Below are 26255 nucleotides of genomic sequence, written 5' to 3'. Positions count from 1 at the left end.
TATATTACACAAAATTAAAGGCCGTGATGCATTTGATCTTGAATTTGGATTAAAATAACGCAAAGCTGCCCAGGTGAGACTTCCTCTGTTATTAAACCCTTTTCTTCTTCTTTTTTGGCAATTCTTCATCATGAAAATCTCGAATCATCAAATAAAATAAAAAGTAATTGTTGGTTAAAATTTCAAAGAGCAAAGAGATCCTGCCGATAAACCTGGATAGAGAATAATATATCTTAAATTTGAATGCGGTTCTAGTCTAACTAACCCAATTTACATTTCAAAAGAATCGACATTAACTGAAGATATATGGAAAAGTAAAAAAGAAAAAGTTCGAAATCTTTAAAAAAGTAGGAGTTTTTCTTTACTCTAACGTAGTAATGTGTACGCATGTGCAGTCATATATATGTATTTTTTTTCCTTTTTTCGTCAACCCGCAAAATCACAAACTAACAAAGATGAACTCTTTAAAGTGCATTTGATAACGATTTTGTTCTCCGCATGGGAATAATTCGATAAAAAATGATTATTTTTTATTCTTTTTGTAAAAAAAAAATTCTAAGCATTTTACGCCGTTTGGTAATTGTCCAAAATTTCTGATTTTGGGATATAATTGCGTTTATCAAAACCGTGCTTTCATTGATTCTGCATTGGCTTCTCTTCCGGCAAAATTCCAAATCAATTTCTTTTAAATTTTAAATACTTTTCTTTTTCCTTTTCTCTCTTCCCTTCTTATTCTTCCGGTGGCTTGCGACCTCATCGGAGTGTTGTTAGCTCTCGGCAAGGCTAGCCCTTGTTGGCCAAGCCTTGTTGGCCAAGCTCGCCGGCTGGCTCGCCGCCACCGGTGGGGTTGGGCGAGCCTCGTTGGTGGTCGAGCTTGCCTCCCGCAAGCTCGTTGGATTGGTTCTTTGGCGACCAACAACGGACGCGGCCAACCACAAGATGGTGGTAGATGAAGAAGAAGAAGAGAAAATGGTAGAAGAAGAGAAATATGGTTTTGATTCTTAGATTTGTTCCGGAAGAATAATCAAACTTTCTTTTTTTTTTATTCTTGATTTTATTCTAAATCTAATTCTAGGAAACAAAAAAATACAAATTTATTCTCAGGAACAAAACTTTTACCAAATGCGATTCTGTTTCCAAACTATTTTTGGAAACAAAAAATCAAAACCAGACATTGTTTGGATTGTTACCAAATAGGGCTTTAGTTGCTCTTATGTAGAGAGAGCTTGTTTCAAGCACTCCCAACACATGTTGGCTATCAGCTTCGTGTGAAGTGGATTAACGTCTACCAGAAGATATTTCGATAATTTCTCCCATTTTGCTTGGAAAGAGGGTGAAAATCGAGGAGGAGAATTTTTTTATATTATTTTTTTTGGAAAAACCCTGCATTTTAAAGTTCCCTTTTTTATTCAATCAAAACCTATTGGCTATCGGCTTAGTGTGAAGTGGATTAAAACATAGGTGAGAAGGTATATCGATAATTTCTCCCATTTCGCTTGAAAAGGAGGTTGAAAATTGAAGAGGAGAAAAAAAAAACTATATATATTTTTAAGAAGAAAGTGCATTTTAAAGTTCCAATTTTTATTCAATCAAACAACATCCATTTACCTCCATAGGGGGAACGCTACTCCTCTCTTCCGTTTGTAACAGAGGCGACGAAAACGCGATCTTCCCTCCACCTCCGAGAAAATACACTGCTACTTTCCCGCACACTTTCCCGCAATCCGCCCGCGAGAAAACGCAGGAAAGTCTTTCGCCGGCTCGAGAAAATGGAAGGCGGAGACCTCGAGGCCGCCGTCGCCGAGCAGCGCCGGGAGATCGTCGCGTCCCGAGCCCTTGACTCCGACGCCGACTACGCCTTCCAACTCCAGATGATGGAAGCCGTCCGCGCTTCCTCTCGCCTTCCCGCCCCTCGGCGTCGGGGTCCCCCCCGGCGGCCGCAGACGGCGCCTGGTTGGTCGGAGGCGACGGCGACGGCGACGGCGACGGCGACGGTCGGTCGCTGGCGACCGCTCTGATGCTGGACGAGATGGAGAGGTACGCGCAGGAGCGCCAGGATCGCGAGCACTGCGAGGCGGAGTTCCGGCGGATGAGGCAGGACTTGGACCGTCGGGTTCACGACATGAGGTTCGCCGCCGAGATCGTCGGCATCCCTGAGGAAGAGTGGCGAAACTACGGCGACGAGTATCACAAGCCGTTCCAGGCCGGTTGCCTCTCCTCTGCTGCATCGTCGTCGTCGTCGTCCGCGAGTAGTGGCGAGTGTTTCAGGGTTCACGTCAAGGGTTTGGTGAGCGAGGAGTGGATTAAGGACGAGAAGGTCGTGGTGGCCGGGCTTGGGGTGGCTGTGTGCGATTTCAAGGACAACGTGATCATCGAGCTGAAGAAGCCTTTGATCAACGACGTTTTGGTCAGCGACTTGGAAGCTGAGATTGAGGCCTTAGTCCAAGGGCTTCATGCTGCGGTTTGCCTGGATTTGAAGAGGCTTAACGTATTGATCAGCGATGTTAGGCTGTATAACTACGTATGTTTCGACAACCCTTGGCATTGGAGTCTGTCTTTTCCCATGAAAAATCGCGTTTTGCTCATAGTTTTGGTGCATTCACTAAGCTGTCGGTTCATCCTGACTGGTTTGAGCATCTGATGCGTTGTTCTAACTTGTAATGCATGATTACTTAGGCTCGGTTTTTAGGGAAACGGAAATGGTCTGGTGATGCTGACTAGTATTTTTGTACAGTAATAGGCATTAAGCAAGGTATTAAAAGTTGCTAATAATTAAGTTGGTAAATTGTTACTGTTTGGTTGATGAGGGACTTTCATTTTTTATCCGACCATAGTTTTTCGCCCTATGTTGCAAAGGAGAAAAAGGCAGGGGTTGTAAACAAAGTGATCTTTCTGGTTCCAGAAATTGGAGTTTTGGCATGAGTTGTTTAGTATCCTCCATCCGAAGAAGAAGTATTCCCAAATGCGATGCATTTCTTGGTGAATCGTTAGAGCTAATTCTGCACAATTACCTTACTTTCCTCTAGACTGTTTCTAGTTCTTCCCTTAGTAATGATACTCTGAATGTTATTCTTATTGGTGGAATGCGAATATGCTAGACAAATATCTATAAGTATGGAACTATCTCAACTGGCTAATGTCATAAAGCTTGGTGCTTCATTGCTCCCTTCATCACTTTAAGATGGTTAGTTAAATACTTTGTTTTTGAAATGGGATATCTTATGGTGAGAAACTGACATCTGTTCTGCTAAGGAGAGCAATGATGCTCTATATTGCAAGGTAATAGCCTCTAGGTCCACATGGTTGCATCAGCTCTTTCCGGCAGCCTTAGAAGCATTTGCTCCATTCTGTATATGATGATGACTCATTTCACTACAGAGAACCAAAACACTTCTGTCACCAATATTCCGCAAATGTAACCTGATTGCCCATCTGATACTGTGGTGCTCTATCTTTTTCTGTCAAGGGAGTTACTATTGATCTACTTACCAGAAAGTATCACACTTCTGATGAAATTGTTTATTTGGAGTAAATAGCAACAACCATATGGCATGAAATTTTTTGTTCGATCTTTTAAGTACGTCAGTTCTTTTTGATGTACATTAAATTGCTATTAGAATTTGCTGGTAGGTATGACTTGTCTATCATTGGATTTTGATCAAGCGATGCTTTGACCAAGGGTTTGCTTCTACTTTCAATTCGCAAACCTTGTAAATTATCTTCACTTTATACAACCCCATCTGTTTTTGCAGCCTCCTGTAGAGGGAAAAATAGAAAGTTTTAATCGGCTTCGTCGATGTTGATTGTGTGCTCTTTAAAGTTCACTTCGATGCAAAATTGCAAATATATATTGATGTTGTTTGCTCCTCAAGTTTCAGATGGCATTTTCATTATTTTGCTCATGATGCTCTGCAGTTGTCCTCTTCTGGTTTGTTCATTGGAGGTGTCATTCTCATGCTATTTTTCATTTATAACTCCTATCGTTATCCACATACTTCAGAAATTGAATGTACTACTGAAACTTTGGTTACATGTTTTTATTTTTCATTTTTTCTTTATGTAATCAATCCTGATAATCAGCAATAACGACAGGTCAGAGGCATCCAATTGCCCAGACAAAGCAAGATTGCTGCACCATTGAATGAGGTTACCATGCTCCAAAAGAAGTTAACGCAGTTTGGTGCAACCCTGGTGGGGCCAAATGATAGTAAATATGCATATAAACTAGCAAGAGATGCTATTGTTTCTCAGATCTCATGGCCTGAGGAGACTAACCATGGGAAGAGCTTGAAGGAAACTTGTGTTATATGTTTTGAAGATAAAAGTGTCACTGAAATGTTTTCAGTTGAGGAATGTCTGCATAGGTATTGCTTTACTTGCATGAAGAGGCATGTGGAAGCAAAGTTGCTGGATGGAGTGATGATTACATGTCCTCATGATGGTTGTAACTCTGAGGTGAAGATTGATAGCTGTGGTGGGTTTCTGGAACCAAACGTTATTTCAATTATGAGCCAACGGATGAAAGAAGCATCTGTTCCTGTGACAGAGAGAGTCTACTGTCCAAATCCCAGGTGTTCCACTTTAATGTCAAAACAAGAGGTTTTAGAATATTCCAGAAGTGCTTTTGTTGGAGCTGAACGTAGCAGAGCTAGAAATTGCATGAAATGCCAATTCTTCTTCTGTGTTGACTGCAAAGTCCCCTGGCATTATAACATGACCTGCTATGAGTACCAGATGTCGAGTGCTACTGCGACTGCTGGAGATGCACAGCTGAAGTCTCTCGCAAGGAAGAGACTGTGGCGTGAGTGTGTGAAGTGCAAAAATCTGGTTGAACTGGCTGAAGGTTGCTATCACATCACGTGCAGGTTTTTCCCTGTTCTTTAACCTCATTTGCCTTTCTCACCGTTGACACTTGATATGTGATCCTACACTCAGTCAGCTGGGCTCTATTCTTCGTTAGGATGTTTTCTGCACACTTTAATTTGGAAATCTCATCTCAGAATGAACTTGAGATTTTCAGTTCGGGTTTTGGTCCTTGGGTGAACTTCACATTTTTAGTTAGGTCTGTTGGTGTGGGTTGCCCCAGATCTTTTGTCTGAGTTCATAGCTCACCAGCAGGCTGGACTGCTTTTGGAGTTGGCCAGAAACAACTAGGACTTCTTCTGGTATACTGCCCAGGACATGTTATAGATCTTTCCACTCGTTAAATTTTGTGCTGTCCAATTTTTTCTATGATTTTCTAATTGTATAATTCTGTCTTGCCAACTTAGTTGTTTAATTCCGAAATTTGGATTGCAATTGATTGCCTTCATAAATTGTAGATGCGGACATGAGTTCTGCTATACCTGTGGAGCTGAGTGGAGGAATAAGAAAGCAACATGCTCCTGCCCAATCTGGAATGAGCGGAATATTATTCGTGATGGTCGCCGAAGGTACTGATGCTACGTGAAAAGAATGTATAGAATCCATAGATCTTAGGTTTCTCTGACTGTCGAGGAAACATTGGCATGGGAAGATCCAAAATTGTGAATAGGACATGGGTAGAAGGCGTTATACTTCACTGCTGATATGTTGATGGGCTGAATTGTAAATTCTGAAAACTGAAAGTTGCCTTAGTTTTCAATTTCTTAGCTACTTTCGCAATCACAGGTACACTAGTAAAAGGTGAATGGTATGACATACAGTTTTTGTTAGTACCTATATCTCGTTTTGGTAAATCCAAGTTAGGAAGAAAAGAGATGGGAAAGGGAAACGTCAGTTTCCTCTTCAGATTCTGGATGTACTCCAAGGTAATATGTGGAGTGGATCAGAGTTATATGCAATGGATTTAGGTGTGAGACTAGCGACAGGGAAATTGAAAGGTGTTTGTGGTGGTAAAATCTGCTTCCAGAAGGTGGATTATGCCGGAAATATCTTTCGTCTCAAACTATTTCCCTTCATCTGTTAATCTTTTCTCTTATCCATTATTCTCGCATGTCAAGAGCCGATGCCTAAAAAGGGAGGTGCTATATAGGGCTTTGCTTTTTAGTTTTCCCTAAACTCTTCCCCATCGATACACTGCGATTATAATGCATGTGTTGCGTGTGCAATCACGAGTAGGTCCGAAGGTTGTGACTGATCTCATCGTCACTTTGGCCTAGAAAATGTACCCGGTTCCGGGCGAAACTTCAGCCACGAAAGGTGGCATGTGAGCAAACCTGAGGAAGCTGCTCCAGTTGTTGTCCAAGTTGTTTGATTTGGATAACTTGGGACTTTGCAAGCATGTGGATTGAGTGGGGGGTGGTGGGGGGCGGCGGGGGCGGTGGTGGTGGGGGTGGTGTGTCTGCATAATTTTGGCAGAATATTCACCGATGGTGCGAAAACTGCGTGGTTAGGTAGGGATGGACCACCCATTATTGAGGCCACTCGGGGCTAAAGGACTGAGAGCCCATGTGCCGTGCGTACTCTCGTGTGTGATTATTTGCTCGAGCTGTCTCGGACTGAATTATTACACTCGTTACCGCCACGGACGTGACGATACGATGTGCCCTTCGTCCCACTCCAAGCTTTTTGATAATGGGATGGGAAGCATTCGTGGACCCACTTCTCGTAGCAAGACGAGCGACGGCGACAGTAGCTCGCAAAGAATTAGGAATGATAGGTTTGACTTCCTTTCTTCTCCGATTAAAGTTGGTGAACGCACTTGAGAATGGGACAATTTCGGAAATGATGACGATGGGTCGGGACCGTTCATCAGATCGGTTGCTCTTCATGGCTAGTATTGATTTTCTCGTCTTGAAAAGTTTTTGCAGCATCCCGAAATGCGGATTGGATTATACAATTACCATTGCTAAACAGAAATGTGTGGGGGCGCATGCATGTAAATGAACGGATAATTACGGGAGAAAAGTCGCGGACCAAAAGTTACCTTCGAATGAGGTGAGTAGTATGATAATGTCTATAGGGGATGAATGGGGTTGGTGATGGCTGGTAAATGGTAATAGGCTATTCTCAGTTTTTTAGAATGTTCAAATTTTGTAAGTTCTAATTTGATGTTAAGAAATAAATTTATCTACAAGGATCAAAGATGCGGCATATGTTCAATTCACCTCGCTATCAAAATGTATTCATATGCTTTGTCCAATTATTTAGGGCTACGGACTATTCAATCTAAGGTGGTTTAACGAAAAAGAGATGTACCCATTGCAGTACAATTACATTAGTCATCAGTCAACGTGCTCGCATCATTATTCCAACCAAAAGTGATTAAAAAGAGAGAGAGAAGGAAAAATAAGGAGGGTGGAATAAGGAAGAAAGTGGGACCCCATCGCGTCTGTCCTCGGCCAACCCCATCCTCCGTCAAAGTCAGCCAATCAGGATTCAGGACGACTCGTCGTTGACCGCAGCAGTTTGCGCGGAGACGATAAATTAGGGGTGAGCATAGATCGCTATAGAATTGGCCATAAAATATCAGTCTGGCTTCAGATTTACGCAGTTACCAATCCGACTCTCCGTTGGAATAAATACTATGTGGTTTGATTCTCAATTTTTAAATAAGAACTGAATATGAAATCGAAGAATTGGACTATAAATTGATAAATCGTGATTGCGTGTATTGAGATTTTTATTTATTTTATTTTACGTATTCAATATGTATTATTACTGACAAATGCAAATTTTGGTTATTGCATTCACTTTTATTTTGTTTAATTAAAATAGAAAAAAAAAGAGAAAAAAGAACTGTTCTGTCCCGATAAATTCCGAAACATTGACAGAGTGGCTCCAAATAACTGGATTAACCATTGAAACCGTTCACTCTCAAACAACGGCGCCGGCGCGACAATTTCGCTGCCCCCTCCCGCACGATCGTCGCCACGTGGCGAAGTCATGGCCGTAAAGATCCTCAGCGGCCACGTCATCCTGAGCCGCCCACCCTGCCACTGCCAGTGCACCAGACCCGCGACCATAATTCCGTTCGGTCTTTTTCCCAGTCTGCGACAAAAGAGTAAATTCATTTCTTTTCTTTTTAAGATAAAATTAATTAATCCCACGCACTTTCTCGTGTCAAGGCAGCGATAATTGTTAAGACACCCAGCAGATAAAAATGACTAATGGAAATATTTTTTTATATAGTGATTCGACGGAAGGTGGTGCATGGGATCCGATTTTGATTGTGAGATTTTAAATCGAACTATCTTCGTTAGGAATAAATATGATTTTAGAATAGAACGTAGAATCCGATAACGGATTGTGAGAACTTATAGATTCTAAGTTCTAAGGTGTGTATGATAGGTTTTAAGTTTCAAAAAATAATAAACATGTTTCAGTAAATAGATTACAAGTTATTTTGATTAAAAACTTATAACCTGTAACTTAGAATTTGGAACAAGTTTTAATGTTTTTATTAGTTTATATCTTTACACAATCTTATAATATTTTATATCGTTCGATGATAGATGTATAATCATAAAGCACCAGTTTGAACTTCAAACTTCAATTTTATGACTGAGACTCTTAACTTTTAAAGACAATGTTATAATTAATGAATTATAGCAACATGTGGTGCTCATTAAATATTTTGATTTATTGCAATCGTTCAATTAATTATATGGGTGGAATTTAGGTAGATCCTAAAACCGATCCCAAACAAGATAGGTTATAGGTTCTATGTTATACATGGTATGTTTCAAATTCTAAAAAATGATAAACTTATTTTAATAGGTAGATTCCAAGTTTTAGGTAAAACATGTATGAAATCTGAAACTGTTCATCTCTAATCATTATCAAATAATTGCTCAGATTAAATGGTGCTCCCTAAGTTTTTTTTTTTTTTTTTTTGAATGATATGTCCAAAATATGTTCATATTTACTGAAATTTGCATTAAGTTATAAATTTTTTTATTTTAAATATTTAATTTATGGAATTTTTCATTTCTTTTTACAAAATTGGTGTACTTTGGCTGAAATTCAAGATTAATTGAGTACCATGTGAGAAAATCGCTTTATAGCTGTGTCTAAAGGTGAGCGATTTCGAGATTGGTCTAGATTCCACTTTAAAACTTGGAATCAACCCGTTTGAGCCGCTTTCTTAATTTGAAATTTGAAACCTATTTGTATAAATTGAAATTTGAAACGTATCTAGTTAAGTTTTAGATTAGTTCTAGAGTCTACTTGAATTTCATTTGGTGGTATCAATTTACACGCTTATTAAGAAATCTAGAATCTATTTGTCAAAATTAATTTCCAACCTTTAGAATGTCAAATAGCTTCCGGTTTCAGTTTGGAACTATGCTCAATTAAAAAAACCGAAAAAAAAACACAAAAACATAAAAATGAAAGTTCAGTATGTGAAATTATAGAAATCAAGGTCAGATTTTCTCATTGCACATCTTTTTCAGTGGAATTCAGTGGCCGGTGGATCGACAGAGAATCAAGGACGCGTCCCACTCAAGAAAAATTCCAAAACCGGGAAAGGGAAAAGCTCCAGGAAAACGATGGAAAAATAAAGGAAGACCTTCTCCCGAAAGCTTTGACAATATGCCGTTCATGGCGGAGAAGCAGCGGTTACGCAGCAGTGCTCATTGATAGCAACTCTCAACTCTCTCTCTCTCTCTCTCTCGGGGTGCGCCTCCCTTTCCAATCCCCATAAAGACGCTGCTCCCTCTCTGCTTGACTCGCTCCCCCTTTCTCGGCCCATTTCCTCCTCCTTTCCAGCCTTTCCAGGCCAACTCAACCACCGCCTACCACCGTTGCCAGATTGGCAGATCCAGCCCTGCCCTCGTCCTCTTTGACTAAGATGGGTTCTGGGTTTGCTTCGAACTGAACTGGGTCGGGGGACGGAGGGTAGAGAGAGAGAGAGAGAGAGAGAGAGAGAGAGAGAGAGAGGGGCGATGAGTTCGGCCGCCGGCGCGTTCCGGGACGGCAGCGCCGGAGGGGTCGGGGGCACCATGGACCACGCGAGGGAGTTCGCGAGAGGGGCGGCGGAGATGTGCGTGGAGCTGGCCAGGGGCTGCCGGGACATCGTGCGGCAGACCCTCGGCAACGAGAACTCCTTCCTCGCCAGGTACTTCGGGAGGGACTCGTATGTCGCGGGCAGGCTCCGGGGCCCGTGCGGGAGGGCGTTCGCGAGGGTGAAGCGCCTGAACGAGTACTTGCCCGAGGACAAGGATCCGACGCACGTCTGGTCGGTCGTGCTGTTCGTCTCCCTCTTCGCCGTCGCAGGTTGGTTGGTGATTCTCTCTCCGGGTTCCTGGTTCGAGCAAGGAAGTTGTTTGATTGAGAAATGCATCGTCACATCTGTGTATCGGTGTCGTTGACCCCTTATGAGCTTTTTTGACTATTGTTTGATCTTTCTGAGAATGAGAAATTGGAGAATTCGAGCGCTTGACTCTTCTTTCAGTGCTCTGAATCCAGTCCTTTTTGGCTTTGTTGTTGATGAATTCGGATCCATTCAATCGAAACCTCCCGAGTTAATGAATGGTCGTAATCATGGGGCAATCTTTCGTTCAAGCGTTGACTCTCCTCTCATTGCTCTCCCAGGCTTTTGATTGTTAGTGGTGTATGTTGCTAGCGTGGTCTCTTGAGATATTGGCTTTGTTCAGTTTTTGCTTCATTCACTTAAGTCTTAAGAATCACAATGCGGAGAGGTGAAACGAGTGACCGGAGACTGAATGATGTGCAGCTGGATCAATCTTCCTTTTCAGTACGTGCTTTGAGTTTTGTCATGAAATTTATATACAGGAACATTAAATTAGGTACACTGCATATGTACTTTACCTATTTTTTATTGAACTTTTGAGGAGATAGATGCCATGGGCAAGATTACAAATCGCACACTCCCAAGGCACAACTGGCAAAGATTTCACTTTTCTTGGAAGAACGAAATTAGTGAATTGGAGTATCAGACGAGCATAACTTTCTCTTCCATTTTAAGAATGTTAGGAAATGGGATGTTTGCAACCAGACAAAAAATTAATTGGAAGTTCAGCTTTTAAGATTTAATGTTCCTGTGTGGAAAAGTGGACTGAATTGCACCTATGTCAAAGGGACACTTAAAGTGAGTTACCAGGTTACAAATGCTAGTACCAACTTATCGATGGGATTGGATTTACTCCAGTGAGAACACTTGAGTTGGAAATGTGTCATAATAAAGCAAGAGTAGTCTCAGTATGGTTTGAGGAATGTTCTGCAAGCGCTTGCAAACTGTTTCTTCATGATGCAAATTGATCTCACCCACATTCTTTTGGCATGGACTTTACTGTTCTGAGAGCATTTCTGATTAGACTACTTTCTTGTACCGTTTTCTTTCTGTTTTAGTGTTCCTTTGGTAATTGTAGTCTTATGGTCAACAAATTGCAGCATTGAGTGTGTATATCAAACCTAAAGCTTCTGTGCCTTTGGCGAAGAAAGTATTCTTACATCCTCCAAGTGCTAGCCGCATATTGCTTCCAGATGGCAGATACATAGCTTATAAAGAGCATGGTATTCCACCTGATGAAGCTAGGTTTACAATAATATTTCCACACCCATTTCTCTCCTCTCGACTCGCAGGTGGGATTCTTCAGTTTCTGCACTCATGTCATTTCAATTCTTTTCTAGTTAGTTTGGAATCTCTTTAGTAGCCCTTAGATTTCGGATTATTTGAATTTAATAGGTGTACCGGGACTTAAGTCTTCATTACTGGAGGAGTTTGGCATTCGATTAATAACATATGATCTGCCTGGTTTTGGTGAGAGTGATTCTCATCCGCATAGAAACCTTGAATCGTCAGCATGGGATATTTCTCTTTTAGCAAATGCCTTAGGAGTCAATGACAAGTTCTGGGTGTTGGGATATTCCAGTGGAAGTATGCACGCGTGGGCATCACTGAGGTACATTCCTGGCAGAGTTGCAGGTACATCATTTCCTTCTTCATTCTTTTTGTCATGTCTTCCCCACTTTTTCTTTTTCAACTCTCTAACTCCTATCAAAACGTGGGTTCTTGGATAAGCACTAGTTTTGAGAAGATTGCAGATCTTTAGGAAAACTGATGGACTACCCTTGGTGCGTTTGCTGAAAAGTACTATCAATTCCCCTTTTACCTGATATGCAGGAGCTGCCATGTTTGCCCCCATGGTCAATCCATATGACCCTCTAATGACCAGGGAGGAGAGATATAGAACCTGGAACCAGTGGACACGCAGAAGAAAATTCCTTTTCTTTTTAGCAAGAAGATTACCAAGATTTCTTTCTTTTTTTTATCATCGGAGCTTTTTGTCTGGAAGGCATGGTCAGATTGATAAGTGGCTGTCATTATCACTTGAAAATAGGGTAAGTCACTTGATTCTGACAACTGATTGTTTTTTTTTTGCAAATTTTCTTTGGTTTTCCCTCAGTAGAAACTTCTGTTACTGCTTTAAATTTCCATATTGCAATTATTACGGATTGGTAGCTTTTGGGTGTGACTAGATTATAGTCATCAATCACATAATTCTTCATCATGGCTCAGAAACATTCAGCATTTGATTAAGAGACTGACTTTTGATGGAAAACTCTTATAAATTCTTTTCAGTGGTAATGATCTGTGAGGATTTAGGTTGGATGTCATTTTACAGGCAAAGAGTTGACTATGATCTGTCACTTTTCCACTATTGCACCTTGGCCCCATGGTTTTCCAATAGCCCATTCAAATTGTGAGGTGTGAACATGATTATAGAGTTCTGAAATGAATAATGGAATTGCATGCAGAACTTGATAATTTGTCATACCATCAGCTTTAGCTGTTTGTTTATCTTTCATAATACTCTTAGTCACTGGCGTTAGTCCAGTCATGATCTCTCCCTGATTTCAATGTTCCATGATGCCAAACAATTTGATGTTATCAATTGAATTCTGCCAAATTATTTAGGACAGAGCATTGATAGAAGATCCGTTATATGAGGAGTTCTGGCAAAGGGATGTCGAAGAATCAATTAGGCAGGGGCATGTGAAACCTTTTGTTGAAGAAGCTGCATTACAGGTGTCAGACTGGGGTTTTAGCTTGGGAGATCTCAAGTTACAGAAGAAACGTCGAGGTAAAGGTGTTTTGAATTGGCTCAAATGGCTGATTTCTCTACTCAGTGAAAAAGAGCCAGAATACACAGGCTATCTTGGGCCAATACATATATGGCAGGTTTGTCATGCATACCTTGAATATGTTATGTCCTCATGGCCGTAATAAGTTTACAGAAATGCATTCAATGTTCATTTATTCGGGTCGTTCTGTTGGCAATATCTAGTGATTGCATTCTCTATTGTTGCTTTATATTTACTCGATTTTTATGCCTGGGTTAATAGTTAAATTTTAAAGGAGACTTTGTCATCCTCTTGGAAGAGATTACTGGTAGGATCATACATCATTTGTCATTGATGATCGTAGGAAAGGGGGAAAACTATTTAAATAAGAGACTTCTAGAATATAACAACATTTGATTCTTATAATTAGTACTTCGGAGCAATGGTTCTTATATGACTTTTTCCTTTTTTTTTTCCTCTTATATTTTTCAATTGTTTGCTGCTCATTAGGGAATGGATGATAAAGTGGTTCCACCAGCAATGACTGATTTTGTGCACCGCGTCCTGCCAGGGGCTGCAGTTCATAAGCTCCCATATCAGGGTCATTTTACCTATTTATACTTCTGCGATGAATGCCACAGACAGATATTCACTACACTTTTCGGAACCCCACAAGGCCCCCTTACCAATAATCCTGAAGCTGATCTAACTCAGAGGGATGAGAAGATGGCAGAGCAGGAAGACATTCTTCTCGTTGACGTCGCCACCGAGTGATTGACGATCAGCTTACGATACAAGGGAGAATTACCATGTACATATAAGATATACGGGGTTTTCTTAGAAAGATGAAATTGCAGACTTCACGTCTTTTGACTCTCGTCTTAGGCTGTCATAGGATAGCACTCTTGCTGAGTTCAGATGGAGATATCGATAGATAAATTAGAATTTGTTCTCTTGTTCTTGAAGTTGGCCGAGTAGTTCAAGTTCCTCTGATTTGAACTGCTGAAGCAGTGTTTACTTCTGTGCAAATTTTGATGTTCTATTTATTCATATCACCATCACTTCCCCGATTTCTCTGGACCATTGTGGCAAAAAAAACATAGGTACCATCGATAATTGTCTGGTTGAGTTGCTCCATGCGGACTTGGTTTATTTCCTCTCACATATATGTGTATTCTATATCCTCCCTGCCGGATTACCAGTTGTGATTTATTGAGGTTAAGTTGGAGTTGCATCCTTGGATCATTCATGTTTTGCTTTAACCTGTTTATACATTGCAGGGAATGAACACTGGTTGACGGTGTAACGCTGATCTTACGTGAGACTTTCTTTGCTCGGAAATGAGCATAATCCGGTAAATGGGGGGCAATGCAGTTCTTTCTTTCTGGAGAGACAGGAGTAAATATACAGTCTGCTTCGAAAAACATCATCTACATCTAATTATTCACAAAGATTTAAGCTTAACAAAATGTCGCTTCTTGCTACATACCCTGGTCGGATCGCTTCGACTAGCTGTTCGGTGGCAAGCATGAAAACACGGAAACTACTCCATTTAGGTCAAACAGTTCTGTTTCTCTGCAGTTGAGGACCAGCAGCTCTCCCATCAACTCGGACCAGCATGCGAGAGCCGTCGTAAGTTTTATACCTCGAAGGCCAATGATCCCTTGGCTGTTCAGTACCGCTGCGCGTCTGAATCAAAACTCTTCCTCTCGTCGAGCCTTCGTCACATGGTTTCTCCTCCTCGAGTCCTGATTGCACGATCCACAGGAGATTGCGGCCTCCTGCATTATAGAGCAAGATGATAGCTGTTGTGACTAGAAGCTGTATCATCCAGGGGACTGTTGCTAACGCGACACCAGAGACGGCGAATATCTTCACATAAACGATGCTCTGAGTGTTGGCGGTGGCGAGGCGAAAGAGGAAGACACCGACCACGGTGATCCAGAGCGAGTGCAAGAGGATCGAGCGGAGCCGGAGGCCTTGTCTGCATAAGCTCCGTCGTAGCTGCTGCCGCCGCCGCTGCTGCTGCACCAGTTGCATCTGCATTGGGTGTTAATGGAGCTGGTGAATTGAGAAGGAGGCAGACTCGAGAGAGTTCAAAAGTCTATTCAATTTTTGGTTATTCACCATTGATTTGGCAGTTTTGTCTATTATTTGATTCCCTTTGTTCCTGTTCTCTCTTTCTTTCTTTTTTTTCTTTCTTTTTTTGTGAATTTTATCTTGAATTTTCTAATTACGTGAAGATGCTCAAATCATGGTCATTTGAGTTAATAAAACTGAATTCCATGCAGAAACAAGAAAGATTATTCTTTAAAAATCAACAAAAATTCACAATATCTTGATTCCCATAACCGTCTCCATGATTTTCTCCAAATAGCACTCCTTGGTGGCCCCCTAAAGCACTAATTAAGTTAACTAAAGCGAGAGAATATTACTTTTTCAAGACATTTTTTCTGTCTTGGCTTCTTCGCCTGGGTGGCTTGTGCTTTGATAAGTATTCCAATGTACCAGTTTTTAAGATAAGTAATTCGATTCTAGCATCGTTTAAAGTTGCCGTTGCTAACTGTTGTCATTAAACTTGTGGTAGGGTCTAGTCAACTTAGATCGGAATTTTTTTAAATATAATTGTAACAACGTACAATTAACCCAAGTTCCGTGTCAACACATGAAAGGTATATAAGCATCTTAGTATAGATGCAGCCGAATCAACAAGATAGGATTTTTCTGACCACAAAAAGAGAAAAAGGTAGGATCAGATTATGAACTGTTGGGTTGGAATTGATGTCAAGGCCATAGTATATATGCTTTTACTTATGCTTTGTCGTAGAAATTGTTTGAGTTGGTTCGTAAAATTGTTCCTGTTTATATACTTGGGGAAAGATTAATTTCAATAGATCATGTGCACTCGTGAGAGCACTATCTCGTATTTAAAAAAAAGTCATTTCCCTAATTTAGCTTTGGTTTTCTAGAGATATGAATTATTCGTCGAAACCCTTCGAGACTAACGAATTTGTTTTTCCGCACATCATACTCATTTAGTTGAAAAAACACAAGAAAAAGGTTAGTACAGATGCTATGTACTAATATGCCGAGCCGTGTAAAAGATTTTATTCATAGGCGCCGTGTCACTTTCGTAAATATGGTTCAAAAGTTATCGGCTGTGATCAAAGGTTCCATCCAGTTGGAAACCCAGTTAATGATGTTTCACTTGTCATAGAGACCCAAAAGTCATAGCTAACAAACGACTCAGTTAAAAGGCTACATTAGCCCCCAAAATGACCCAAATTACTCCCTTGAAAATCTAGAAGTTGCTTTAACTATGAAGAGGAGATTTTTTGTCCTAGATATCTAGCTGTCAAAGGAGTCATATTCAGTGGTAATGCCGTCGCGTCGATGAAAGATCGGGAAATCGGAATTTTACCCGGGAGATGAACTCTAAACAAAAACTACATTTAAAGGAGCAAGTGGAACTACCAAAGCCATACGGTGTGAAGACAGGTGGTAAATTAGATAATTATTTAGAGTTAGAGATGGGCATGATTCTACATAACGTAAGAACAAAACCGGTGAGAAACAGTCGGGCTTCGGGTTATAGAATATGCATAGTAAGTTCTAGATTTTAAAAGTTGGAGAATCTGTTTCGATGGGTAAGTTTAAGGTAAAATGGGGAATTTGGAATCCAGAACCTCGAACATATCTTCATGTTTTTTTTTTTTTTTTTTTAATTTTATATTTTCGCATAGTCCTGTAGCATTTCATAGCGTCCAATAATGAGTGTGTAATTTAAAACTACTAGTTTGGATTTTCATTTTCGATGATATCTATGATTGAAACTTTCATTCTATTAATATTTCTTATATTTCGTGTGCCAAAATATGAGTTGTAATTAGATGTGATTATTCATTGTAATCGTTTGATTAAGAGTACATATGAAATTTGGGTAGACTTTGGAAGAGACCCAAAAACTCATAATAGAGTAAGTTACACTAGGTTCAGGTTCCAAGTTCTAAGAATTAGGCACCTATTGTAGGACTATTCATCCTTGCTTAGAGTATGTAAATGATCGAAACACGATCGTATATGATATGGTTCGAATTGCCAAATCGAACCGAACTAGGGATCTCGATCTAGTTAACTCCTCGGGCGGTCAGCAAAGAACTCGGCCGAGACTCAACCCCCAAGACAAGGCAATCGCCGTAGCAGAACTCAGCTAAGATTCAAACCCAAGACAATGGAAGAGAGGAAGAAGAAGAAGAGGAAGGCAAGACAGCACGCAAGAAAGCCCATAGACTTTTTTTTCCTTAGGATAATCGAAACCATGGACCGCTTCCCTATCATAAAGAGTATGTAATTTAAAACTACTAGTTTGAATTTTCATTTCCGACGATATCCATGATTGAAACTTTTATTTTATTAATATTTCTTGTTTTTTGTGTGCCAAAATATGAGTTGTAATTAGATGTGATGATTCGTTGTAATTGTTCAATTGAGAGTATATATGAAATTTGGGTAGATTATGGAAGAGACCCAAAAACTCATAATAGAGTAAGTTTCAAATTCCTAGGATATACTAGTTTCAGGTTCAAGTTTTAAGAATTAGACAACTTATTGTAGGATTACTCATCCATACTTAGAGTATGTAAATAATCGAAATGCGGTCGTATATGATATAGTCCGAACTGCTAGATCGAATCGAACTAGGAATCGAACTAGGGATCTCGATATGGTTAACTCCCCGGGTGGTCAGCAGAGAACTCGGCCGAGGCTCAACCCCCGAGACAAGGCAATCGCCGCAGCAGAAGTCGGCCAAGATTCAAACCCAAGACAGAGGAAGGGAGGAAGAAGAAGGAGAAGAAGAGGAGGAAGGCGAGACAGCACGCAAAAAAGCCCACGACTTTTCTTTTTTTTCCTTAGGATAGCCGAAACCATGGACCGCTTCCCTACCATCTTTTTCACTAGCCTCTTTAGTAGACCCCTCCCCACTCTCTCTCTCTCTCTCCCCCCCCCGCCCTCCTTTCTCTCTCTAGATCGCCGCGACGGCACGCACCTCTCCCCATCTTTCTCTCCCTTAACTTTCCCCGGTTTTAATCCCCCTCCATTTCGAGAATCGTTTTCTTCACTCCAGGTGTAGTCCCCATCGGATCACTCAAAAAAACCCCACCGAGAGCCCCCCAGTCCTAACCAGACAAAAACTAAACGAACCAGGAAAGGCAAGGCAAGGCAAGGCAAGGCAAGGCAGAGAAAACAAAGAACGAGAGGTACGCCCAAAAAAAAAAAAAAAAAGAAAAAAAAAAAAGAATAGAAAGGAGGCTCCCTTCGACCTCCCTCACACCACCCGCCGTTCCTCGCCCGACCCGCGAGAGCTCGAACTCGAACTCGGTCCGGCCCGGTCGATCCCCCGCCCCGATCCCGCCATGCCCACCGCCTAATCCCCACGCGATCCGCCCGAATTCCGCGTGCCCCCCGCCGATCCGCGTGGAGCCCCCGCCCAGATCTGGGCCGCCAGCCGCCAGACGCCAGACGCCTCGCCCGCCCGCCCGCGCAGGGAATATATTCTTCCCATGGCAATGCCGTCGGGGAATGTGGCCGCGCCGGACGTCAAGGACAAGATTCAGGGCGCCGCCGCCCCCCCCGCCGCCGCCGCCGCCGCCGTCGCGTCCGGTGACGTCTTCGGCCATCTCCACCAGTACGGCCACCGGCCGCCCCCGCCGCAGCAGCAGCAGCAGCAGCAGCAGTGGTTCGTGGACGAGCGCGACGGGTTCATCTCGTGGCTGCGCGGGGAGTTCGCGGCCGCCAACGCGATCATCGACGGGCTCTGCCAACACCTGCGCGCGATCAGCAGCGAGCCCGGGGAGTACGAAGCCGTGTTCGGCTGCATCCAGCAGCGGCGGTGCAACTGGAACACCGTGCTCTATATGCAGCAGTACTTCCCCGTCACGGAGGTCATGCAGACGTTGAAGCAGGCCGCATGGCGGCGGCAGCATCTGCAGCAGCAGCAGCACCACCAGCAGCAGCATCATCAGCACAGGCATTTCGATCCAGTCAAAGTAGGTGGCAAGGATTATAGGAGATCCGGCACCGGGTATAGGCCGGGGCCGAGGAGCGAGAGTTTCCGAGAAGGCCACAATTCCGGCGTAGAGACTAGCGTTAGCGATTCGGGGGCCAACGCCGCAGAGAAGGGCGAGAAAGGGAATGAGAAATGCGAAGAGAGGAAGGATGTTGTCAAGCCTGTCGATGCGGCCATGGCAAATGTGGAGGAAGAGAAAGGTAACGCAGGTGATTAATTTGGTGTAGCGTGCTTTAAATTTTTCCATTGATCTTGTGAGGTTTGATTTCCGTACATTGCATTGGTTTAAAGAACTCTCATTTGATAATCCATTCATGCGGAGATGCTGCGTTGCCTCCTAGGAAGCATGCGAGCTTCTTTATTGATAATGAAATTTGGAGAGTTGGGCCTTCAGATCTGTTTTGGCAAGTGCATTATTGATAGTGATTTGGTAAAACGACTGCTTTATCATGTACCTTTTTTTCTCATTTCCATTAACAGCTTACATTGAGCATACTGGATGGAGTAGTCATGCCAGTTGATTTGGTTGCATTGTGTTGATGTTGAAGGAGCTGATTTCTAGTGTGAGGGATTTCTTTTGCCTTTAGAACACTTCCTTGCTTGGTTGTCATTCAAAATTGTAGGAAAGCTCCTTTCTTGGTAGGTTGAACCTATCTAACCTGCAGTTGTTGTAGGCACACATCTTTTCTTTAATTCATGAGTTTGCATATCTGCTTGGTGTTCTCATTCTAGATAATGGAAGTATTATAAGTCCTTGTCAATTTTGTATGGTAGATCGATGTCCTAGGTCTTGAATGCTGAATGTGCTTTTCAAGTCTTTGTGGTTTCGATATTTCGGGTGCTGGATGGCAACATTACTTTTAATGTCTAGCGCTCTCATTTAGCTTCGTTGCTTGAATAAATGCATACTAACTGTATGCGGCCTTTCATGGTTTTTAACTTTATTTTTCTTTCAGTGTTTGTCATGCCTATGCTTTATACTTATATTTATTCATACTGCACTTTTTAAATAGTACCAACAGAACTGTTCAGCCTGATTTGCCCAGCTTCCTGCTCCATTGTGCTTTATACCGGGTGAAATGTCGAATTGGTATCAAATGCTAACGAAGTGTTCTAATTTGTTGTATTCTTTTAAATTACACTGGAAAATAGATCACTTGATTGGGTAAGTGGTACCACGTCATAATACTAAGCGGTAAAACTGTGGCATGAAAAGGGCACTTCAGTTTATTACATGGTATGCCAGTGTGTCATGAAGGCACTTAAAATACTTGCCTTGATGAATGATGAGGTGCAGCTTTTGCCTTAAGTAATAATGCAAGTTTATTTGACCCACCCGGCACATAGGCTACCACTGGAAATGGATGAATCTGCAACTTGCTTTGCATTCTCTTTGTTTTAATGCAAGCTGCTATATCCCATTAAAATGGAATCTGGAACATGGTTCAAGTTAAAAATTTTCCAGAGAGGCTTCCTTTGAGGCAAGGAAAAATGAAGAGGGTGGAATCGAGGAAAAGTTTCTTCATTCTCCCATGGGAGTTTAGTCTTTGTGTTGATGCATATATGCACATTAAACGATATACTTTTTCTGGTTGTGACCATATATGATACCAGAAATTCTACATGCCACTCTTTTTAAATGGAGACACTTAGAGGTCTGATTGATCCTCATTTTCTTCCTTCACTTGTATGAAATTGGTCTCTCACCTTACTGTAATCCAGTTCTTCTCCTGGCATCGTTCGTCCATCTTTGTCACTGTGACTACTTGCTCTTTGTCTTCCATGTTGAATTTATTACCTCAGTGATTGGATCACTAATCATTACATAACCTGGGAGAACATTCTGGTGACAGTGCCCTGTCTTTCATTTCCTGGGCAGGTCCTGTAACAAAATCTTTTGCTAATATTAGCTTGAAAGATTCAGGTAGTACAGTGATAGTTCCATGTGACGATGCTAAATCTGAAGCTGAGATGACAAGTCATAGTTCTACAACACCCTCTAGAGGTAGTCCTCTCGTTAATATTGATTATGATATATTTTCTTGTTAGTTTGAGGGGTTGGGGGATAGATTGCACTTGAAATAGGGCACAACAATGATTTCTTTAGGCATACTCTGGGCTTTAGTTAGAATTGTTACTTAGGATAAATGTATTATGCTGATTGATGTCTATCATCATGACTTGTCTAATGTCACTTCGCATCTTCTTCTTCCACATCCTTCTCTACTTCTTGTCCCGTGTAAGTCTTTCTGACTGATTCTCCCCCTCAACGTCCAATGAGATCCATAATAATGGTTCAGACTTTCATATTTTATATAAAACTAATTCTTTATATAATACATGTTCTTCGATGTTCTTCCAGACCAAAACTTGAACATGAAGCAGGGTGTTGATGCTGTTTATAAAACTTTTTCCGCGAATGAGTTGTTTGAAGGACGGACGGTAACTCTCTGTTTAGTCCTCAATTGTTATTTCATTAACCTTTCTTTTCCAGCATGAAGGGTTTTACAAGGAAAATGTTATATTCATTCCGACTACTTGTAATTTCCGATACTTTAAATGTGTAGATCAATGTGGTTGATGGACTCAAGTTATATGAATCACTGTTGGATGACAAAGAAGTCAAGAAACTCGTTTCATTGGCAAATGATTTAAGGGCGGCAGGAAGAAAAGGACAATATCAAGGCAAGTTTATATGAAAATGTAGCATCATTCAATTGTACAAGCACCTGTGTGTTGTCATTATTATCTCTTCTCTTAGAATAGAGTGCTATTTCCATTCTTAAAATCTGAACTAGTGTTTTTTCCTATGATGCTCCTTTTGCATATACCAAACCTATTGGAGGACGCTGTTTGACATCTCGTTATAACACTCTCTACGGTTGTGAGCAGTAAAACTAAATGATTTTTCTATTAGAGTATTTAGTTATGGCAACTAAGTTAGTCGAACTACTTATGTGTGGGACTATCAACTCTCAACGAGGTTATCTTGCTACGGAAGTTATTTCTACTGTGGATTTTATCCAGTTAATATTTGATGCTAGAGTAGGATTGGAGTACCTAACAAAAGAATGTGTGAGGCAAATGAAGCTTCTGTTGTTACTGCCTTGTATTCTTCATTTTGTTTCTAGTCATCTTGCTATGGCTTTGCTTACTCTATGTTTGAGTTGTTGACTATTTTCTTTCTCTCTCTTCCTTTGTATATTTCTAATGTACTAGCATTTTCTTTTCAATAAAATCCTTAATTTTTTATAATAAGAAAGTTAACGACAAAACACCACACCACAATGATGATGGTTTGCGTTTAGGATTCTCAATGCATTTCTGTCTGATTTGAGGAAAAGTCAAGTGGATCATAGTTTTCTTTTTGCCTTAAATTTCCCCTTAAATGGTTTCTCAAGAGAGTCATTCATAATTTCTATTTATATCACTGTAAAATGTGTCAGCAATGAAACCTATCAACAAAATCCAGCTTCTTGCGGTTTACTTCCCTTTAATTGCACTTCCGAATCCTAAGTTAACAAGTGAAATTACGTTGAGATATTTCGAGACTTTCCAGTAGCATTATTGTCGACACGTTTGTTAATATTTGTGAGAGCAACAACAATAACAACAAATCAAGCTTTCTTATTAAATGGGATTGGCTTTAGTGAGAAGAATATTGTTTCAAAGTGGAAACATTTGTACAAGTTAGACCTTTCATCACCACTTTGTGTGAAATCATTAGGTATGAATATATTAGATACTTGTGATTTGATTGGTGAAATAGTATCTCTTTCCAAAAAAGTGTATTTTCTTTATACCGCTGCAAAAAGCACTTTGTCTCATGGATAATCAGATTAATGAAATATCATCATCTAGCTTCATAGTTTCGAGCTCTGAAGAATTTATTTATTTAAGTTTTTTAGTTAAAACGAATTACCTGTAAAAATAAAAAAAGAACCTGGAATGGTAAGAACAACTGATTGCAAACTTGAAGAGGGATGTCGGGTCTCTTGATTAATGTTAGAAATAAAATTATTTGAGTTAGTACTGAAGTAGGAAAATTAATCTATAGGAATGCTGCAGATTTGGTTGTTTTCTGAGACTGTAGAATAAGCAATCCTCGTGCTTTATTTGCTTTGGTCATTTGCATTGGGGGGAGGTCTTCAAAAATGAAGGATGTCGATTTACGTCTTCCTCGAAGGGCCAGGAATTGACTTCCGCTTTCATCTTTCTTTAAAATATGAATAGGAATAGAAACTAAAATTCTGAACTTGTTTCGTTAATGAGATTCACACTTCCACTTTTCTCCAGTGATTGCCTTCCTTCTGTAATCAGTGCATTACCTGGTTTAACAATCAGGGGCTTAGTGAAAGTATTGATTGTAGTTGTTTTCTCCCACGCGATATGGAAAATAGAAATCAGGGTTCCTTCAAGTTTAGTCATTTCTGTTGACTTAACTTTTAGGAGGCAGAGAGTTTTCTTTGAAGTGTTATTGGAGATTCTTTGTCACATTTCTAACTACATGTATAAGCAAGCTCCCTTATGACTGCAAATTTCTTTTTCGATGAGAAGCAGGTCATACGTATGTAGCCTCGAAGAGACCCATGAAGGGACATGGCAGAGAGATGATTCAACTAGGTGTGCCAGTTGCCGATGCACCTGTTGAAGTAGAGAATGTCGGAATATCTAGAGGTATATCTACTTATCTGAAGATCTTATTCAATTCTCGAGGATTTTATTTGTCCAAAAAAATAAGATGTGTCATTTGGCTTCTTTGTGTTCAATCTTTGCAGACAGAACTATACCTGCCTTACTGCAAGATGTTATCGAACGTGTAGTTGGCATGCAGATCATGACAGTGAAGCCAGACTCTTGCATCATTGATTTCTTTAATGAGGTAATCACCTTTTTTTTTTTTTTTTTTTTTTTTTTTTTTTTGAACAAGTGGTCACGTTATGAAAAATATTTGCTTCATGCAGGTTGACCATTCACAGCCTCATACTTGGCCTCATTGGTATGGGCGTCCAGTTTGTGTTCTGTTTTTAACAGAATGTGACATGACCTTTGGGAAGGTCATTACAGCAAACCAACCAGGGGATTACAAAGGCGCTCTCAAGCTGTCTCTTGCACCTGGGTAAGCAGTTGACTCTCTCTCTCTCTCTCTCTCTCTCCCCAGCTGTAGTAGTAATGTGTTGGGATATAAATCACGTTTGAGCTCCTATGTGTGGTCGGAAGGGGCTGATTAGCATCGAAGTTATTAAATGGTTCACGTTTTCTTATTTTATCACATCATGTCCGTTCTTGTTGCTCATCGTTTTGCTCTAGACAAAGATTATGCTTAATGGTATCTCACAAATTTGAGAATCTTCTGAAAATTTATTGTAGGTCCCTCCTTGTGATGCAAGGAAAATCATCAGATTTTGCTAGGCATGCAATTCCGTCCCTTCGCAAACAAAGAATACTCATCACCTTCACAAAATGTCAGCCAAAGAAACCCACACCCGGCGAAAATCGCTTTTCGCCACCAACCATAGTTCAGCCTTCTCATTGGGTCCCGTCATCCCAACGATCTTTCAACAATGTTCCTCATCCTGCAGGATCAAAGCAATTTGCATCCACTGCAACGGCTAATGCGTTGCCACCTCCCATTCATCCACCAATACCAGCACCAAACGGTATGCAGCCCCTCCTACTGCCACAGCCTGTTGTGACGGCTATACCTTTCCAAGCCCCAGTATCAATTGCAGCTGCTTCCGCCGGGTGGACGGCGGCTCCTTCACGCCATCCACCACCTCATCCCCCAGTTCCTGGAACTGGTGTCTTCCTTCCTCCTCCCGGCTCCGGTAATCCGTCCTCTCCCGGACACTTATCTACTAATACTAATGAAATTAACCTTATTCCAGAGACACGAGATAATGGTATGGGGAAACTTGATCATAGCCCGAGCGGTTCCCCGAATGGAAAATCAGACGTGCAAATAGGACGGCAAGAAGTCAATGGAAGTATAGAAGCCCAAAGGGATATGGCCAATGAAGAAAAAAATGAAGGTGATGATAAAAGGTTGTCGAGCAAGCCAAGTAGAGCAGCTTAGAAGAGGGAACGTGAGAGTAGTAGGCTGCGAGGAGATTTGAGTCTGAAGCAAATGTAAAGAGCGGCAAAATTTGAGTGGGTAGACACGTCACACGTCGTGGGAGTACGAGGGAAGGAGGACGAGGAACTTCTTGGTTCTCTTTAATTTTACTTCTCTGGTGCTCCTTTCTCTTTTTGTTGTGCTATTATACAACTCCTAGAAAATGTATGGGACTACATTACAAACTCATTAACATTGAGTTACAGAAAATTGATTTGGCCCAGTTGAAGTTCTGGCATGATCGCCATGAGTTGTCTGATCTTCGCTTAGAAGTGGTGCCGTGCGAACTCGACCAAGATGGTGTCCTAGGTGGTCTTCAGTTGCTTGAATTCTTAGGATTGGATTGGAAGTGAAATACCCCGAAGCTTTTATTTATCGTATTTGGGGACTCAAGGATGATATGTGATTGAATCTGACACATCCTGTCCTATGAAAGTAATGCGTAACCTGCCATCGATCTTGTCGCGAACCAGTTACTATTGGCTGCAGAGAAGCACACTCTCTCTCCTTCGGAAAGAAAAAAGTCTAGGACGAGCTAATGGCAAAATCTCATTTGAATCCTCCTCTTTAATATCCCTGCATAAGAAAACACACAAAAGACATCCTTCTCTTGATGGGGCTCTCGCTCTCTCATTTTGTTCAATTGCGTCCCTTTCAAACAGCACGAATCCTCTGCAATGTCATCTGACCTGTTTCATATTTCACCCTACATCTGAAATTTATTCGCGTAAATCACATTTACTTCATCAAGTCCAAGCTAAATCGATGAGCATTGCCGAATGTTGAATAATATATACAGCTCCCGTAATATTTCTATTTGAGCTCTTTCACTAGCAGGCAAAGTTTAGACCCATGATCTTTGGGAATCATATGCAAAACTTTAAAAACCTTGATTCCAGCAACGTTCAGGTCTTGCATGTGCACTTCACTCAAAGTATAGTTAGTTGCCCATAGTGTCATCTATTTTGCAATTTTAAGCTCTATTAGGTAGTTATATTAAAATTCCCTTGTATTCCTGAGGCCACTAACGCAAATCACATCTCCTAGTCCATGCAAATTGCT

At 41.1% G+C, this 26255-nt stretch overlaps 4 protein-coding genes across 9 annotated transcripts; 3 read left to right on the top strand and 1 right to left on the bottom strand.

The window, feature by feature from the left end:
- The first annotated feature begins 1902 nt into the window (after window positions 1-1902).
- On the top strand, window positions 1903-5842 carry LOC120288980. The gene is made up of 3 exons (XM_039303339.1): window positions 1903-2521; window positions 4093-4865; window positions 5322-5842. Exons 1-3 carry the CDS (start codon window positions 2018-2020, stop codon window positions 5437-5439), a joined length of 1395 nt encoding a protein of 464 aa, XP_039159273.1. The 5' UTR covers window positions 1903-2017; the 3' UTR covers window positions 5440-5842.
- Window positions 5843-9386: 3544 nt separating this feature from the next.
- On the top strand, window positions 9387-14146 carry LOC104421690. The gene is made up of 6 exons (XM_010033735.3): window positions 9387-10200; window positions 11338-11529; window positions 11633-11872; window positions 12071-12288; window positions 12866-13129; window positions 13522-14146. Exons 1-6 carry the CDS (start codon window positions 9870-9872, stop codon window positions 13783-13785), a joined length of 1509 nt encoding a protein of 502 aa, XP_010032037.2. The 5' UTR covers window positions 9387-9869; the 3' UTR covers window positions 13786-14146.
- Window positions 14147-14335: 189 nt separating this feature from the next.
- On the bottom strand, window positions 14336-15111 carry LOC104421689. Its single transcript, XM_010033734.3, has one exon. The coding sequence runs from the start codon at window positions 15055-15057 to the stop codon at window positions 14569-14571; it is 489 nt and encodes a 162-aa protein (XP_010032036.2). The 5' UTR covers window positions 15058-15111; the 3' UTR covers window positions 14336-14568.
- Window positions 15112-17967: 2856 nt separating this feature from the next.
- LOC104421688 (RNA demethylase ALKBH10B) lies at window positions 17968-25431 on the top strand. Of its 6 annotated transcripts, none has more exons than XM_010033728.3 (8): window positions 17968-19287; window positions 20958-21083; window positions 21441-21520; window positions 21646-21763; window positions 23639-23755; window positions 23857-23960; window positions 24043-24197; window positions 24449-25431. In XM_010033728.3, exons 1-8 carry the CDS (start codon window positions 18573-18575, stop codon window positions 25152-25154), a joined length of 2121 nt encoding a protein of 706 aa, XP_010032030.2. In that variant the 5' UTR covers window positions 17968-18572; the 3' UTR covers window positions 25155-25431. The 6 variants fall into 6 exon arrangements, with proteins under 6 accessions (XP_010032030.2, XP_010032033.2, XP_010032031.2 ...); XM_010033731.3 differs by having other exon boundaries at window positions 17969-19278; window positions 21003-21083; XM_010033729.3 differs by having other exon boundaries at window positions 17969-19278.
- Window positions 25432-26255: the final 824 nt, after the last annotated feature.

Source organism: Eucalyptus grandis, chromosome 10 (assembly GCF_016545825.1).
Source record: "Eucalyptus grandis isolate ANBG69807.140 chromosome 10, ASM1654582v1, whole genome shotgun sequence".
In the NCBI taxonomy this organism is placed as follows: domain Eukaryota; kingdom Viridiplantae; phylum Streptophyta; class Magnoliopsida; order Myrtales; family Myrtaceae; genus Eucalyptus; species Eucalyptus grandis.
The sequence above is the reverse complement of the archived record's forward strand: the minus strand, read 5'-3'. Positions and strand labels throughout refer to the sequence as shown.

Excerpts from the sequence above, each read along its gene's own strand:
- LOC120288980 (XM_039303339.1), top strand. The coding sequence starts at position 2,018 with ATGCTGGACGAGATGGAGAGGTACGCGCAGGAGCGCCAGGATCGCGAG. Across the intron at positions 2,522-4,092 it reads ATGTTAGGCTGTATAACTAC|GTCAGAGGCATCCAATTGCC; the intron begins GTATGTTTCGAC and ends CAATAACGACAG. Across the intron at positions 4,866-5,321 it reads TGCTATCACATCACGTGCAG|ATGCGGACATGAGTTCTGCT; the intron begins GTTTTTCCCTGT and ends CATAAATTGTAG.
- LOC104421690 (XM_010033735.3), top strand. The coding sequence starts at position 9,870 with ATGAGTTCGGCCGCCGGCGCGTTCCGGGACGGCAGCGCCGGAGGGGTC. Across the intron at positions 10,201-11,337 it reads CTCCCTCTTCGCCGTCGCAG|CATTGAGTGTGTATATCAAA; the intron begins GTTGGTTGGTGA and ends AACAAATTGCAG. Across the intron at positions 11,873-12,070 it reads CATTCCTGGCAGAGTTGCAG|GAGCTGCCATGTTTGCCCCC; the intron begins GTACATCATTTC and ends CCTGATATGCAG.
- LOC104421689 (XM_010033734.3), bottom strand. The coding sequence starts at position 15,057 with ATGCAGATGCAACTGGTGCAGCAGCAGCGGCGGCGGCAGCAGCTACGA.
- LOC104421688 (XM_010033728.3), top strand. The coding sequence starts at position 18,573 with ATGGCAATGCCGTCGGGGAATGTGGCCGCGCCGGACGTCAAGGACAAG. Across the intron at positions 19,288-20,957 it reads GGAAGAGAAAGGTAACGCAG|GTCCTGTAACAAAATCTTTT; the intron begins GTGATTAATTTG and ends TTTCCTGGGCAG. Across the intron at positions 23,756-23,856 it reads GAATGTCGGAATATCTAGAG|ACAGAACTATACCTGCCTTA; the intron begins GTATATCTACTT and ends CAATCTTTGCAG.